The 15,045-nt window shown below is 37.0% G+C and overlaps 1 protein-coding gene across 1 annotated transcript in view; it reads left to right on the top strand.

The window, feature by feature from the left end:
- CFAP54 (cilia and flagella associated protein 54) overlaps nucleotides 1-15,045 on the top strand; it is a 294,961-nt gene that overhangs the window by 88,072 nt on the left and 191,844 nt on the right. Inside the window, 5 exon segments of the mRNA XM_019641676.1 lie at nucleotides 2-87; nucleotides 341-526; nucleotides 7,787-7,923; nucleotides 10,924-11,071; nucleotides 12,672-12,827. Of these exon segments, the coding sequence (XP_019497221.1) occupies nucleotides 2-87; nucleotides 341-526; nucleotides 7,787-7,923; nucleotides 10,924-11,071; nucleotides 12,672-12,827 (713 nt within the window).

Genomic DNA, 15,045 nt, shown 5'->3' with positions numbered 1-15,045 from the left:
TGGTACTGCATTTTGGGTTGCAAAGCAGAAGGGAGCTATGGAAAAGTAAGACTAAACAATAATCATCTCCCAAGCTCAGGAGAGGCGGTATGTCAAATTAAAAAAAAAAAACAATCAACAACTTTAAATGTCAGGAAATTTTACCAAAGTTCTCATTAATTGTTTTTTCCCCTTATGAAGTCATTATTTCAGTGAATTTCTCTACTTTCAACTTGAGTCATAAGTAAAAACTAACAGCAAATGAAAGTATTTTTAACATATAAGGTTTAATTAATTATATTTTTAAAGTCACATTACTTTAATTTTCCATACATAACTTGAAATATATTTTTGTTAATAGATACCAGCTGATGGTAAAAGCATTTTCGAAGTGAAAGGTTTAGAAACCAATGAAAAATACATTTTTGCAGTTGCTGCTTATTCTGCTGATGGGAAGCTTCTTGGTGATGCTATTGGGGAGACAACTAAACCAATTCTGATTTATCCACCTCTTTCTGCTGTTACCGCTCGGATGTTCCTGACACAGGTAGATATTTCTGCTAATTTTTTCTCCATGTGTTTTTCCATTGAGCAGTTACTAAGTAATTTCTGAAGGAAAAAAAAATCACAGCAGATATTCTAAAGTTCCTATAATACATGTTTTCCATTATTGCAATTTATTTTTAAAAAATAGGAACCATTCCTTCTCTTATTAGTGAGTTTGCTTTTTACAATAACATTTTTTCCTGGATCATAAATGTAACACGCGTTAATTTTAGATATTTTGGAAAATACTGAAATGCACAAAGCAGAAAATGAATGTTAACTGTTATCCTATTATCCTGTGTAGCAGTTTTTAACCTGGGAAGTTTTGGTCTCCAGGGGACATTTGTCAGTGTTTGGAGACTTTTTTGGTTGTCACAATCTAGAGTGGTGCTACTGGCATCTACTGGGTGGGTAGAAGCCAGTGATGCTGATAAGTACCCTACAATGCAAAGGACAGCCACCCATAACAAAGATTATCTAGTCCAAGATGTCAATAGTGCCAAGGTTAAGAAACCCTGATTTCAGAGATATTCTTTCATTTGTGTGTGTGTATGTGTTTACATGTATACATACATGTATGAAATTATTTACATGTAATTTTAATCACAGTATACATATTATTTTGCATCCTGATATTTTCATTTAATGCATACCTGACATTTCTTCCATTCCATTAAATATTATTCCAAAACATAATTTTTACCTGTTGCCTGGTATTATCCATCTTATAGAGAGATCATGGTTTATTTAGTAATTCTCTATTGTTTGGCATATTTAGATACTTTTCAGCCCTTTGCTATTATAAACAAAGCTGTGATGCACATCTTTGTTTATAAATCTTTGCTTACATCCCTGATTTCTTTCTTTGGATAAATTTATAGAAGTGAAATTTCTGGGTTAATAGAGACAGAAAAACCTGAGTTCAAATTCCAGTTCCTTATACCAGCCACATGATATTGGAAAGTAACCTTCATCTGTGAAGTAGGAATAATATAATAGTAGGAGCTACCTCCCAGAACTATTAGTATTAGATGGAATTATTCATGTCAGATATTTAACATAGCATACAATAGGCACTTAATAAATAAAAATGTCTAACATAGAACACAGTAGGCACTTGATAAATATTATTCTTGTTTTTAGTTATGGATATACTTATGAATTAAAATTTTTGCTGAAATGATTGTCTGACTTGAAGCATGTCACCAGTGAATAGGACACTAGGAAGAGTGACTCATGGACCTCAAGCATCTAATTTTAAGCCTATTGTTGACTGTAGAGCTGATGGCTATTCTACATTTTATTACATTTCTATTGTGCTATTTTCTCTTAATAGTTGATTAGTATTATGAGCTAAGATTTTAATGGATTTTTATATTATCATATTTTTCAAAGAAAACTAAATTCAGAGAATTGCTAGGACTTGTCTAGCATTGGTTTAGCATGTCATATTGGCTCATGATTGTCCGATGTTTTGATTTCTTTGGAATCTAATATATTCTCTAATTTGCAGTGATGGAGTTATTTTAAACTGAGGAACAGAATATTTCATCAAGGCCTAATTTTTCTCCAGGGAGAGGTTTGACTCTTGGGCTTCATTTGGCAGAACTTGCATTGAAAGTTAATAAAACTAAGTCCCAGCTATACTGCTGGGATAATGAGAAGTGTCATAAAGTAATGACCTGTGTGTCTTTATTGATACTATGTTTGCAGTGCCGTAGTACATTTATGACTGTTTATGAGCATTCTGTCTCATAATGTTAAGTGGCTCAAGCAAAATTTTCTCAATCGCCTTAATTTACAAAAATTTAAGCTTTTATGTTCCAACAAGAAAATATACCTTTCTTTTGGAATTACAGTATTTTTCATAAGAATGGTTAGTTTTTTAGTTGCAGCATAATTTTGTTCTCTAAAAAACATGATCATAAATATTTCACTAGATTCTATGATGAACTTGGCTTGGGACTCTAGGTTGTGCTTCTTCTCAACATTATTCTATAGACATTAATAAAGTCAGGTGAATTTTCACTAGATTTTCCCTTAAAGTGGAATTTAGGCTATCTGAAAAATTTTTTGAGGAACCTTTATGAATGATATGTTTTCTGTGGATGTTTTCCAATCTTCCCCCTCTATATAGCCTCATTTCTTTTTATTCTTCCCCTTTAAGTTTGGAATGGCTAGATAATGAGATATAAAATGTAGAAATTAGAAATCTGTGAGCAGGATTTTAGGATTATAGGCAAACTGCTTGATCTCAATTGCCCTGTCTGTAAAATGGATATACAACAAAATATTATATAATGCTGGATTATTAAACTACTAAATCAAATAATGAGTGGGGACAGTGGCTTGTTGAGAAAAGGAAGTGGGAAATATCATTTATTAAAATGAAACTATTGTGTAACAGGCATTAAAAAATTCATTATCCCATTTGTTACAACAACTCTATGAAATGGTATTATCACTTTAATTTTATAGTTGAGGAGACTGACACTAATTTAATTTTTTTTTTCTGCCAGTCCCATTTTATTCCAGAAAGATGTCTCAGGGAGGTTAAGTAATTTACTCAAGGTTACTTGGGTAGCAGATGGCAAGCCTGACACTTGAACCAGCTCCTGGCTTTCTATTGCTCTGTCCTGGTTCCAAGGAATTCATGTGATCGGCATCTAACATGTGCCAAGTTCTTCTAGAACCCACATCTCTCCCGTCTTTTCTCTGCCTGGGTTTGGTGGTGCTCAGCAGGTCTTGATGATCAATGTTGGCAATAGAATTTGATGCTAGCACATGAATGCTTTGTTAGTCATCACAGTGATGGCAGGAGAAAGGCAAATGTAGTTCTATATTTTTTTCCCCACTTCACATATGAATTCATTGAAACTCTGATTAATGGAGGTTTGCCTTTTGCTTATGACCATTCAAATAATAAAAGAAAAAGCTATCAGGTAAAAAAAAAGATAGTCATCCCCATTTTTAAAGCTTTTTAAGAAGTTTCAACTCTCCTTTTCTCTCTTATCCTTTAAGTGAATATTACTACTCTCTGTACTCATCTATTTATTGATGAATTATTTATTCAGTGTTTACTTTGTGCCGGGTTCTAGGTGAGATGTCATCTCTTCTTCCTTTGAACTTTTTTTTTAGTCAATCTCGTTACCGTAACAGTGACCCATTTCAGTTAAGACTAGTTGCAGGCAAGGGACCCAGCCTGGCCTAGGGCAATGCAGCTAGGCCCTGGGAGAGCTGCAGGGTCCAGGCACTTCGAGGCCTCATACCTTTGGTTCTCTCTATATACCTGCTTTCCTTTTCTTTCTCTGAAGATTGGGTTTCTTTACCTCTCCATCTGTGGAGGAAAACTGGCAGCTTCTGAAATTTTATGTATCCCTCAGTTTCAGCTATAAACAGAGAACAGCTAGCTGGCTCCTAATCTTGATTCCAAATTTCTAGAAAGAGACTCTGATTGGCCCACCTAATGGTATAATAAAGAGTCTGACCTCAGTTTTGATGTTTGACCTCTGACTTGGTTTTAAGCCTCACCCCCCCTTTTTTTCCCTTTGGCAGCATATTTAGGCAGCTAGGGAGGTCTATGGGTTCTCCTTTGGTGCCAGCAGGAAATTTAAACCTCCCAGCCGACAGGAACTTTACTTATTTCTACCCCCCAGCCACCAATCAAGGCCCATCCCATTCCTCTGTCTTGTCCAAGCCAGCCCAGACCTGCTGTGCCTGCCGAATTCTTCCTAGGAGTCTCTTGTGTGAGTAATAAACTGTCTCTCAAATTCTCCAAGTGCATCACCGTCTCACCATTTTGACATCAGAACCAAACTTTGGGTGGTGATCCATCTTGCTTTGAAGTGGGGGCTATAAAATACTCAGCTTAGGTCAGACAGTCACCCTGGGCCAGTCGATCGAGTTGTAGTATGGCACAGCCTCTGGGTATCCTCTTCTGTGGGTAGAGGGAAATTATTAGGAAAAGATTCATTTGTCACATTACTAATTCTTTTAACATGTTATTATTGAGTGCTTACTCTGTGCCAGGGGTAGTGATTCAAAACTTGAGCATGTCTCAGAGTGATCTAGAGTGCTAGTTTAACCAGATTGCTGGGTCCTACCACCAGAGTTTGTGATTTGCTAGGTCTGGGGGTGGGGCCTAATTTGCATTTCTAACAAGTTCCTTGGAGATGCTGCTGCTGCTGATGGAACCATACTTTGAGAACCACTGTTCTAAGCAAAGTGAACAAAATGTCAGGGTGGGAGATAGTAATAAACAACGAACATGACAAATAAATGTCATCTAATATATTAGAAGGTAAGTTCTATGGAAAGAAAAAGGGTATGGTAAAAGGAATTGGAAATGTGAAGTGGGGGAATGGAAGGTTGTTTAAATAGGATTAAAGACAGTACTAAATAGGATGATCAAGGAAGACCTCATCTAGAAGGTGATATTTGAGCAGAGACTTGAAAGAGGTGAGGGAAAGACTCTTGGAGGAAGAGCATTCTGCAGGAGGAGCTAGAACAAAAGCCCTAAGATTTCCAGAAGTGCACCTGGTATGTCTTATAAACAGCAAGGAGGCCAGTATGGCTAGAGCCGAGGGACCCATGGAAAGTTAAAGGAATGGTCTGGGAGGTAAAGTTGAGTGGCTAAGTGGGGGAGCAGGTCATGAAAAGACTTTGTAGGCCATTGTAAGATCATGAGCTTTTATCTTGAGTGAAACGGGCAACGACTTGAAGATTTTGAGTAGTGGCATGATATAATATGACTTGTATTTTCAAAGGCTAACCCTGACTGCTCTGTTGGAAAGAGACCATAAGGGGGTATGGGTGGAAACAGAGGGACCTCTCTATTGTTGTAATCCAATAAGAGATGAAGGTGGCTTGGCCAGAGGGATAGTGATTTATGTGGTGAGCAGCGTTCAGATTCTGGATATGTTTAGAAGGAGGAGTTAACAAGAATTTCTGATGGAATTAATGTAAAGAGAAGAAAAGACGATTAAGATATTTAACTGACCAACCAGAAGGGTAGAGTTGACATTAACTTAGTGGGAAAGGCTGTAGGTGGTATACATTGGGGCAGGAGGAGATCAGAAAGTAGTTTTGGACATGCTGAGGTAAGATATTATTAGATATTATTAGATACTTATTCAATATTAGATATATTAGGTATTCAGAAAGAATTGTTGAGTAGTTAAATGTGTGAATCTGGAGTTTGGGAGAGAGGTCTGAGCAGAAGAGGGATTTGAGAGTAGTCATGTGACAAAGTCATGGAGCTGGATGTATCACCAAGGAAATAAGTGTAGACCAAAAAGAGGAGAGGTTCAAGGGCATGCCAATATAAAGAGATTGGGGTAAAGAGGAGGAGCTTGCAAAGGCAGCTGAAAAGGAATGTGATCTTTGAAGTGAAAAGGAAACCAAGAATGTGGAGTTCTGGAAGCCAAGTGAAGGTCATATATCAAAGTCTCTACTTATTTATATCATTAGTCTTTGAGTGCTTCCTTCTCATTGTAACCTCCCCACCTCTGAATACTACTCTGCACATCACTACTGGTTAACCATCTTTGAACATGATGATATCATAACACACAAAGACTCATGGTTTTATAAACCCTAGTTTTATCAGGGCATATTTTCTTGTTTCACTAATTGACTAACATTATTTTAAAAAGAATATATATTTTCTTTAAAAGGATAGAATATTCAATTATAGTTTCACTAACACCCTTACACATCATCTGTTATTATTTCCCATGGAAATCTTAGAAATAGATGGTGTTTTAGTGACCACTTAGTCCAACTCCTTTGTTTGACCAATGCAGTCCAGAGAAGTGACTCCGTTTCTACTCTGTCTCAGCGCCACTATTTTTACTGCATGTCAGGCTCTGTACAAATTATTGAACTTCTCAATGCCCCAGTGTACTCATCTGAAAAACAGGGATGGTAATAGAGCTTACTTAATGGAGCTGTCATGAGGCATCAATACAATAATGCACATTAAGTGCTTACTTCAGTACTTGATATCTTTAAATACTTCCACCTGATTTTCAAAACCTTTTGAAATCATGTCCTGCTTTACCTGTCCAATCATATTGTCTGCTTTTCTTAAAATTCTGGCCTTTCTAGTCTCTCCTAACTGCACTGTGGTGGTTTCTATTACTGGATCATATTCTGTCTAAACTCTGCCCATCTGAATCTTATCTCTGTCTTCAGGTTCAACTCAAGCCTTCCTCCTCCTTAAAGTCTTTATTTCTCCTTTTCTAAGCCTCCACAATTATCATGTCATTCTTTGCTGTTTTTCTGTGGTTTCATGTGTTTTATGTCTATAACTTGATTATAGTTTCATGGAGTACGAAACCATTTTAAGCTTTGAAGAATCTATTTTTATGGTGCTTAACACATAGTATAAACTTCATAAAAGTTTATGTGTTGGTTGATTGTGAATGCTGACCTAGAAGATTGAAAAAATTCTGGCTTTGTAAGTTATTCCCTTGAGTAGAATATATTCTAGCCATATGTCATTTACATACTTGATTCAATGAATTTATTTATACTTGATATACTTGCTTCCATTAAGGATTTGAAGCAGCATGTAACTTGTGGTGGGATTTCATATTGTTATACATATTTAAATAGAATGATTTATAGAAATAATCTTTAAAGAAATATATTCTACCAAAAGAAACAGGTAAGTTGATGTTATTTTTTTTTTTTAGGTTTCACCTGTGAAATGAGTTATTTTGCCTAATGTTGAATGTGTTAAACTTAAAACATATCATGGCTTCTTGGAAGCATCTCTGTTTTATTCTTCACTCTTTTCAGCTGTGAACCCTTTGTTGCACAGAAGCTCCGAAAGTGTCAGTCAAAACCAAGAAAGAATGAAATCTATTTCATATTTTGGGTTTGGGAAATCTGATTGTTTCTCTTGGAACAGATTGTTCATTACAACAGTGTCTATAATAAATGGAGTGTGCTGCCGAGATAGATGGAAATGAAATTAATTTGGCTCAGATGTGATCTTTGTTTTGCTTATGAGAATTTGAAACATCCTTACAGAGTTTCAAATTTCCATGCAATTTAGAAATAAAGGAGATTTCAAAATGTCTGTCTCCCTTGCCAGTGGCCATCATTATCTTACTGGGGCGCTGCAGGACAGAACAGCAAGTGTGAAGAACTGTATATGAAATTAGTGTGTGATAGGACCTCATCAGAATTGTTGTATAAAATGTTAATTTTACAAATAAAAATATCACATAAGATAACATGCTTTCTGTTGTAGGTGGCCTATCAGATTGGCAACTATGAGTTGGCTAAGAAAGTTTTCTCACCCATCTGGGATTATTTTGTTGCCTCACCACCTCACAGCGAACAATCTGCTATTTGTTTAAGCAACATAATGACTATTACACAGAGAAGGTAATTAGAAATGTTCTTTTCAAATATTAATTTGCTTTTTGAAATTAAATTTTGGGTGGGAAGCCTAGAATTAGTTTGTTTTCAATTTCATGTTAAGATTGTCCGTATGAAACTATTTCCAGTCAGTATTTTGATAAGCATATACATTTAAAGGTCTTGAGTCCTTGTTAGAGACTTCTTTGTTAGAATCAGAAAAAATACTAGAGTCATATGGATGCATTCTGAATATAAGTTCATGAATGTTATGGAAAGAAATACAAAATACTAACCAATGTAATGTCAGTTATACTAGAAAACACAAATATCTTTAGGAAGTTTTGTAACAGAGAACGTTCAGGTTCAGGTTAAGGTTAGGGTCTGATGGGTGGACTGTTGGGGTAAAAAGACGTTTTTTTTGCTTGAAGATGCTCCCAGGATCAGACCATCAGCAATTGCAAATAGATCGGTAGAAGCTGCCACAGGCCATCATTTGCTTTACTGGCATTTTTCTTAAAAGAACAAAGCTTAAAAGCGGGTTTAGAAATGAGCATTAGTGTGATTTCAGGCTTCCTTAACAAGCTCAAAAACAACAATCTCCTTTACCTGCTTGTTAATGTCTAAAATTTATTTAGTAAGAAGATAAAACCCTTCACTCCTCAATCAAAGATAATGAGCTTAAAATGCAAATACTGGTTGAGGAAAGACATTGATAATGCTTATTTACAGAAAGGTATAATTCTATTCAATTAAAAAATGTAGAGTTAGTGTTTCCATGTACAAGGATGCTCGGTGCTATGGGAGATGGATTTGAGAGACATTTTAGAGGAGAAAGAGATTATACTTGGAAGATTTTATATGATTTGTGAGGATGAGAGAGAGGAAGGAGTGAAAGTTGGTTGGGATTTCCAGGGTTACCTGACTGGCAAGCCTTTGACATTTACTAAGGGAGCATGAGAGGTGGAGCAAGTTTTTGGAGGAAGATAATGAATTTGATTGGGGGTATTTTGAGTTTAGTTTTCCAGTAGGACGTCTTGGTCGATAGGAGATGTCCATGCGGTAGTTGGTTATTTAGTGCTGACAACTCAGGAGAGGTCAAGGCTAGAGATACAGATTTAGAAACTTTCCGCTGAGATGATGATTGAAATTTTGACAATGAGTGATATCTCCGAGGGAATGACTGTTCAGCAGAAAAGATAGAAGGTTGGAATTTGAACCTGGGCATTGCTTACATTTAAGAGACAGAAGCGGGGGATGGAACCGAGGAAGGCTATTGAAAAGGAGCCGTCCCGGAGGTGAAAGTGTGGGAAAGTGCACTGCTAAGGGAAGTGAGTATCACCACGGAGGGACTGGCCAGCAGTATGGAACACTAGTACAAGGTCAGGTAGAGCAGTTGCTCAATACAACACTACAGAGAGGTTGGGTGGGATGAGGACTAAGAAGAGGCTTTTGGAGATGGCAATTAGGAGGCCATTGGTGAGTTCAAGAGAATCATTTTTGTGGCATGATGGGACAGAAACCTTTTGCAATTGGCTAAGGAATAATGAAAATGGAGAATTTTAACAAGCAAAGACTGCTGTTGTGAAGTTTGGTGGGAGAGAGGAGGAAAGTCGGAAGAAGCTTGAGGGGGAAGGCAGGCTTAAGGAGAGAGTTTGGGAAGGTGCAGAGGGAGAGACTGAGGATGCGAGGAAATGCAGGTGATGATGACACTGTGGCGGTAGAGCCGGGGGGTAGAGGAGCACATGGGGTGGAGAGCAGGGGTTAGAACGCTGGCCGTGGGGAGTGTGAAGAAGGAGACGTTAGGGATAAACGGGGGTGTCGCTGCGAAGCTCTAATGACTCAGTGGATGCCACATAACATGAATTGTAGTCGAGCCCAGTTCTTGAGGCTGAAAGTCACATTCCATTCATCCTTATATCCCAGGTCCTACAATAGTTGTCTCGGATGTAGTAGGTATTCAGAAAATGATAGTTTGAATGAAAAAAAGAATGAATGAGAAAGAATAAGTGAATACACGATTGAGCATTGTGGCAGGGATAGAAAAATTGGACAGTGACATCTATGCAAGGTCAGGCAAATTGATCATTGCCAAAAATAAGGGGTGCAGAATCTAAAGTACTAGAGAGGTCACTATTGAAATGACTACCAGAGTCTGAGCTGGGGAGGGGAGGAAATGGAGCCAGGAGGGAGGTGATCGCCAGGACTCACTGCACGTGTCAAGGTGCTGGTGCTCAGCACGAGGACAAAGCGAAAGTGTAGTATGAGTTGCCGGAGCGGGAGAACTAAGATGCCCCTGACAGGTAATTTCAGAGTCTAACAAGGTGGCAAAACATGATCTCCAGGTGAATTACTGATGTCAGATTCTTTCTTGTTTTATAGAAATAGGAGATATGGAAGTAGATGGACCTAAAGCTTAGAAGGGAGGGTTTGTCACCATGTAATGCTAAGGGTGAGGAAGAGAATATTAGAAACAAGGAAGACTGCAGATCTCACATTTTGCCAATGGTTGCCACTGTTGACTGCAATTTAGAAATGATAATAAAAAACCCCAAAGTTAAGTCAATCGGTTTTTCTTCTCTCTCTCTCTCTCTCTCTCGCTCTCTCGCTCTCTCACTCTCTCTCTTTTTCAACATGGCTGATTCTGCTATAAATGACCCTCATTTTCAGAAAGTTTATTAATTGAAATACTGGGCCTATTTCCCAAGCTTCTGACTATCTAGAGTGATTTCATTATATTGATAGAAAAACTTTATGTATTAGAACCAGAAAACTTTGACAACAGTTATTTTTATGTCTCTATGACATAATATGTCAGCAGCTTAATTTCCATACTTGTGAACTTGTTGTTAAGGATAGTCTTGAATTTTAACTTAAACACTGTACAAGAATAGCTGTTCCACAAATTTTTGCTGCAGTCTTGGGATCATTGTGTAGATACTATGAAAAATCAATCTAAAAAGGCAAGTTCACATGCTAAATCATTTTTTGTTTAAACCTGTAATGTCACTTAACTTCCTTTTGCAGATTACATTCAGATATTTTGGCAGAGACTTCTTCAATTCTCTTATACCTATTTCTTAGAAATATTTTTGTAACAAGTGACATTAAAATTAAAGAAGAAAATCTTTTTTGTGACAATATTAAAGGCAATGAAATTTTCCCCTCTCAACAAGTAAGTGAATTAAAATGACTGAAAATGTGCCAATTTTCCTTTATCTGTTTTTCGGTGTTTTTTGTTATTTTGGGAATGCACATCCTGGCTTGTGAACGGACTAAGAGGCCATTGTATGATGGTGCTGGTTTATTTGATATTCCATATAGGATTCACAGCTCTGAGTTCATTTTTCTCCTTTTTTTTTCAATTTATCTTTTTTCCCCCCATACAAAAGTAGTATAGATTTCAAATATTCAAAAATGTATAATACATAAAGTGAAACCCATTATAATCCTATTGTCCTTAAGAATACTGTTTTTGTTCTCATGTGATTCCTCTCATTTTTAAAAATATGTATAGACAAGTCTGTTATTATTATTATTAGTTTTTTAAAAAATGGGATTATGATGTATTTGCTGTTCTGCAACTTGAGTTTTAAACACTTTTTTATAATATATCTTGGATATATTTTCATGCTGGTACTTGTCAATTTACCAAATTCTTTTTACTTAAAACATTGCATTGCTGCACAGAGGCAAGGATTTAACTTATTTCCTCTTGATAGATTCTCAGTGCTTGTAAACATTGCTTTGGGCACATCCACAACCTTATAATTCTCTTGTTTTTAATAACAATGCTACATTTGTTTCATTTTCAATTGAGGTTACTCTTCTCTCTGTCCTTCTTTATTCATCTTAGATATATGGAGACTTTTGTCCTGTTTTTTTTTTTTCCTTTTTTTTTTGTTTTGGAAGGTGCTTTCTCCTACCCATCTATTTATTCATTAATTAGTTAACCAATAAATTGTTACATGAGACTGTGCTAGTTTCTGTGGATATGAAAGTGAAAAAAACATAACTCTTTGCCGAAGATGAGTTCAGTCTTGTGGAGCCCAAGCACTCACCACCATGACCCTGTTCCTACCGCATTGCATTCAATTCCTTCTTTCAGCATCTAGTCTGAAAATACAGAGAATCCTGAAGTACTTCAATGATTTCCAGAATGCTAGACTACCATTCTAGTAATGTAGAAAAAGCATGAAACCTTTCCCCCGGAAAAGGAAAGGAGGAGCAACATAGCCTTCTTATTCTTTTTAAGTGGCACTGAATTACAAAAGCCTAGCTTTACATTTTACTATCATTTTTCCTGAAGTAGGGTAATTATAAAAGAAGACTAGTTTGGTCTACTGAGTTTTATTTTTCTCATAAATCCAGAAGAGAAATGGGACTCTGTTAGTCAAATGGGGCAATATTACAGAGACATTATATTTTAATTATTATTTGTTATAATCTTTGTTTTTGAAAAGCTAGATTTTTTTCTGACATTAAAATATAGCCAAGACTCTAATAAAAAAGATTGGGGTTTTTTTCTGTTACTGGTAGTATTTGTATTGTTTTACAAAAAGTTCTGAAGTTTAATTCTAAGATTGTGTTATCCATATGTAGCATTATTATACAGGGCTTAGAGTTGTTCCTGAATTTAGATTTTCTTCACACCAACATTCATGTTGTTGTCAAGCCATAGGATCACATTTCCCACCCTTTTTTTTTCCCCCTTAGAGACACATTAGTTAAGCACCTGATGTTCAATTGAAGTAATAATACCTATTTTTTTACAGATTGCTAGACTAATTGAATGTGAAAGAGTATTGGTGGCTTTGGAACTTAGCAACTACCTAAATGATTCCAGTTATGCCCTTCAAGCTGTGACTCAGTGTTATGGTCTCCTTGCTCCTATGATCTATCACAATATTGTTTTGGTACCCGTTGTGCAGGTAAGGGTATTCCCCAACATGCACCCCCAATAACGGTATTTTTATAAAGGCAACCCAAGAATGCATTTTGGAAAAGAAAAAGCAATGTCTCTCTTATAAAGCCCAAATAACAAGTATTATGAAATTTCAGGAGTTTATTGAAAAACATTTCAATAATTTAAATGATATGTCTGGGAGAACATAAATAAGGACACAATGTGTTATCCATATTTAAATATTGACAATCTGCTTTTCTAGGTTCTTAACATTATTTCAATTTTTATGTTCTTGTAATGTTAAGAAACAGCAATATTTATTCAAAGCATATTGTTAAAGCCATCATCTGGGAAAAAAACTTGATGGATGACCCAAGAATAGACACTTGATGTCTTGGTGATGGAGAAGGTGGAGGAACCCCCGGCTAAAGGAATTATATTACCATATTTCCCCATGTATAAGACGCACCCTTTTCCAAAAAATGTGGGGTCTAAAAACTGGGTGCGTCTTATACAGTGGTTGTAGATCGTTGTCAAGTCATTTAAGAAGTGTGGCATTTCAAATGCCATAGATGGAACCGAGGACGAGGCAATATATGAAGACAGTGATTCGCCATCAGACACAGATGAGGACAAGCTAATGGTTGGGAGTTTTGACAGTGGTGAGGAGTCGTATGAATTTTATGATGACTAAAACTTGAGTTCAATAACTTTATGTAATACATTTTTTTTTCAAATTTCAGGCCCCAAAATTAAGGTGCGTCTTATACAAGGGAGTGTCTTATACATGGGGAAATATGGTAGTTGCCTGTGCCTCCTAATAAAGCATCATAACATTGGTGACTTAAAGACATGGGTGCATTTACTATTTCGTAGTTTCTGTGGGTCAGGATTCTGGATACAGGTTAGCAAGTCTTCTGCTCAGTGTCTCCTCAGAATGAAATCAAGGTGTTGGTCAGGGTTGTGTTCTCATCTGAGGCTCAGGGTCCTCTTCCAAGCTCACTGGTTGAGAGAATTCATTCCCTCCTGGTTGTGTGATAGGAGGTCCTTGGCTCCTAAAGGCCAACTACCAGTTCCCTGCCACAACATGGCAGTATGCTTCTGCAAGGCCAGCAAGAGGGTCCCCTCTAATATGCATGAGGTGTCTTATATAACACAGTGTAGTCATGAGCGTGACAATGCCATCACATTCACAGGTGCTGCCCACACTCAAGGGGAGGGGCAACACAGGGCTTATACACTAGGGGGAGGGATCCTGGGGACTATCTTAGAATTCTGCCTACCACAGAGAAGTAATGAGAGAAGGCGGATTTTCTGCTGATGCTTACAAAAATTATCATCATCGTCATCATTGTTGTCATCATCATCATCAACTCAGATTTTGAGAACCAAGAAGATTGAGTGAACTTATGCAAACTATAAAATAATTTAAGTTAACTATTGAGGCAATTAACCAGAGAGCTTAAGTAACAACAAATATTCACTTTTGAGAGGTCCTACTGGAGTATAGACATGCCTCCTTCTCTCGAATTTCCCACATCTAAAAGTTCAGCTTCTGAAGAGATATGCCTCCAAAATCTGAAATCTAGACTCATAGTTGGCAGCCTTCCATGTCACTTGTAAATGGATCGGAGCAGCATTTTCAAGTGTAGAATTTTCTTACTCCAGAATCCAAAGGTGTCTCCCTGGCATTGCCCTTTCTTTTTAAGAGATGAGAGATGCCAGATATCAACCTACTTTGCAGTCAGCATTTCATCATGCTGCAGATATTTCATTAATGTGTCAGGCCCCAGAATCTTCACAGGGTTTGTTTCTACCCCCTGGAGGGCACACATCGAACCAAGGTCTTTAATGTACTTCCATTTCTTGTTCACTAGGTCTGATTAACACAATGTTATTGATATAGTGGTCCAGTGTTTTGTTTTGAGTGGTGTCCAGAAAGTTCACATCCTTTCAGGAAATATTCTGTCAGAGGGTGGGAGAGTTACTATTGCCCTGGGGCGAGACTCTAAATGTATACTCTTGTCTGCCCAGTGTGAATGGGAACTGGTGGTACTTCCTTCTGAGAGGGTAGAAAAGAAAACATTAACCATCTCAGTGCATGCCTTTTAATGTGCTCTAGCGAAGATCCCACGTTGGGAACAGCAGCTGCAATTTGTGCTTGGCTGGTTGAGTTCAGGATCGTCCACTGTCATCCTTTAGAATTCCACTGATTCAAGATGTCTTTAGCTACAGCTCAGAGA

Source organism: Hipposideros armiger, unplaced genomic scaffold (genome assembly GCF_001890085.2).
Source record: "Hipposideros armiger isolate ML-2016 unplaced genomic scaffold, ASM189008v1 scaffold_63, whole genome shotgun sequence".
In the NCBI taxonomy this organism is placed as follows: domain Eukaryota; kingdom Metazoa; phylum Chordata; class Mammalia; order Chiroptera; family Hipposideridae; genus Hipposideros; species Hipposideros armiger.
Note: the sequence above shows the minus strand (reverse complement) of the source record. Positions and strands in the feature narration are given on the sequence as shown.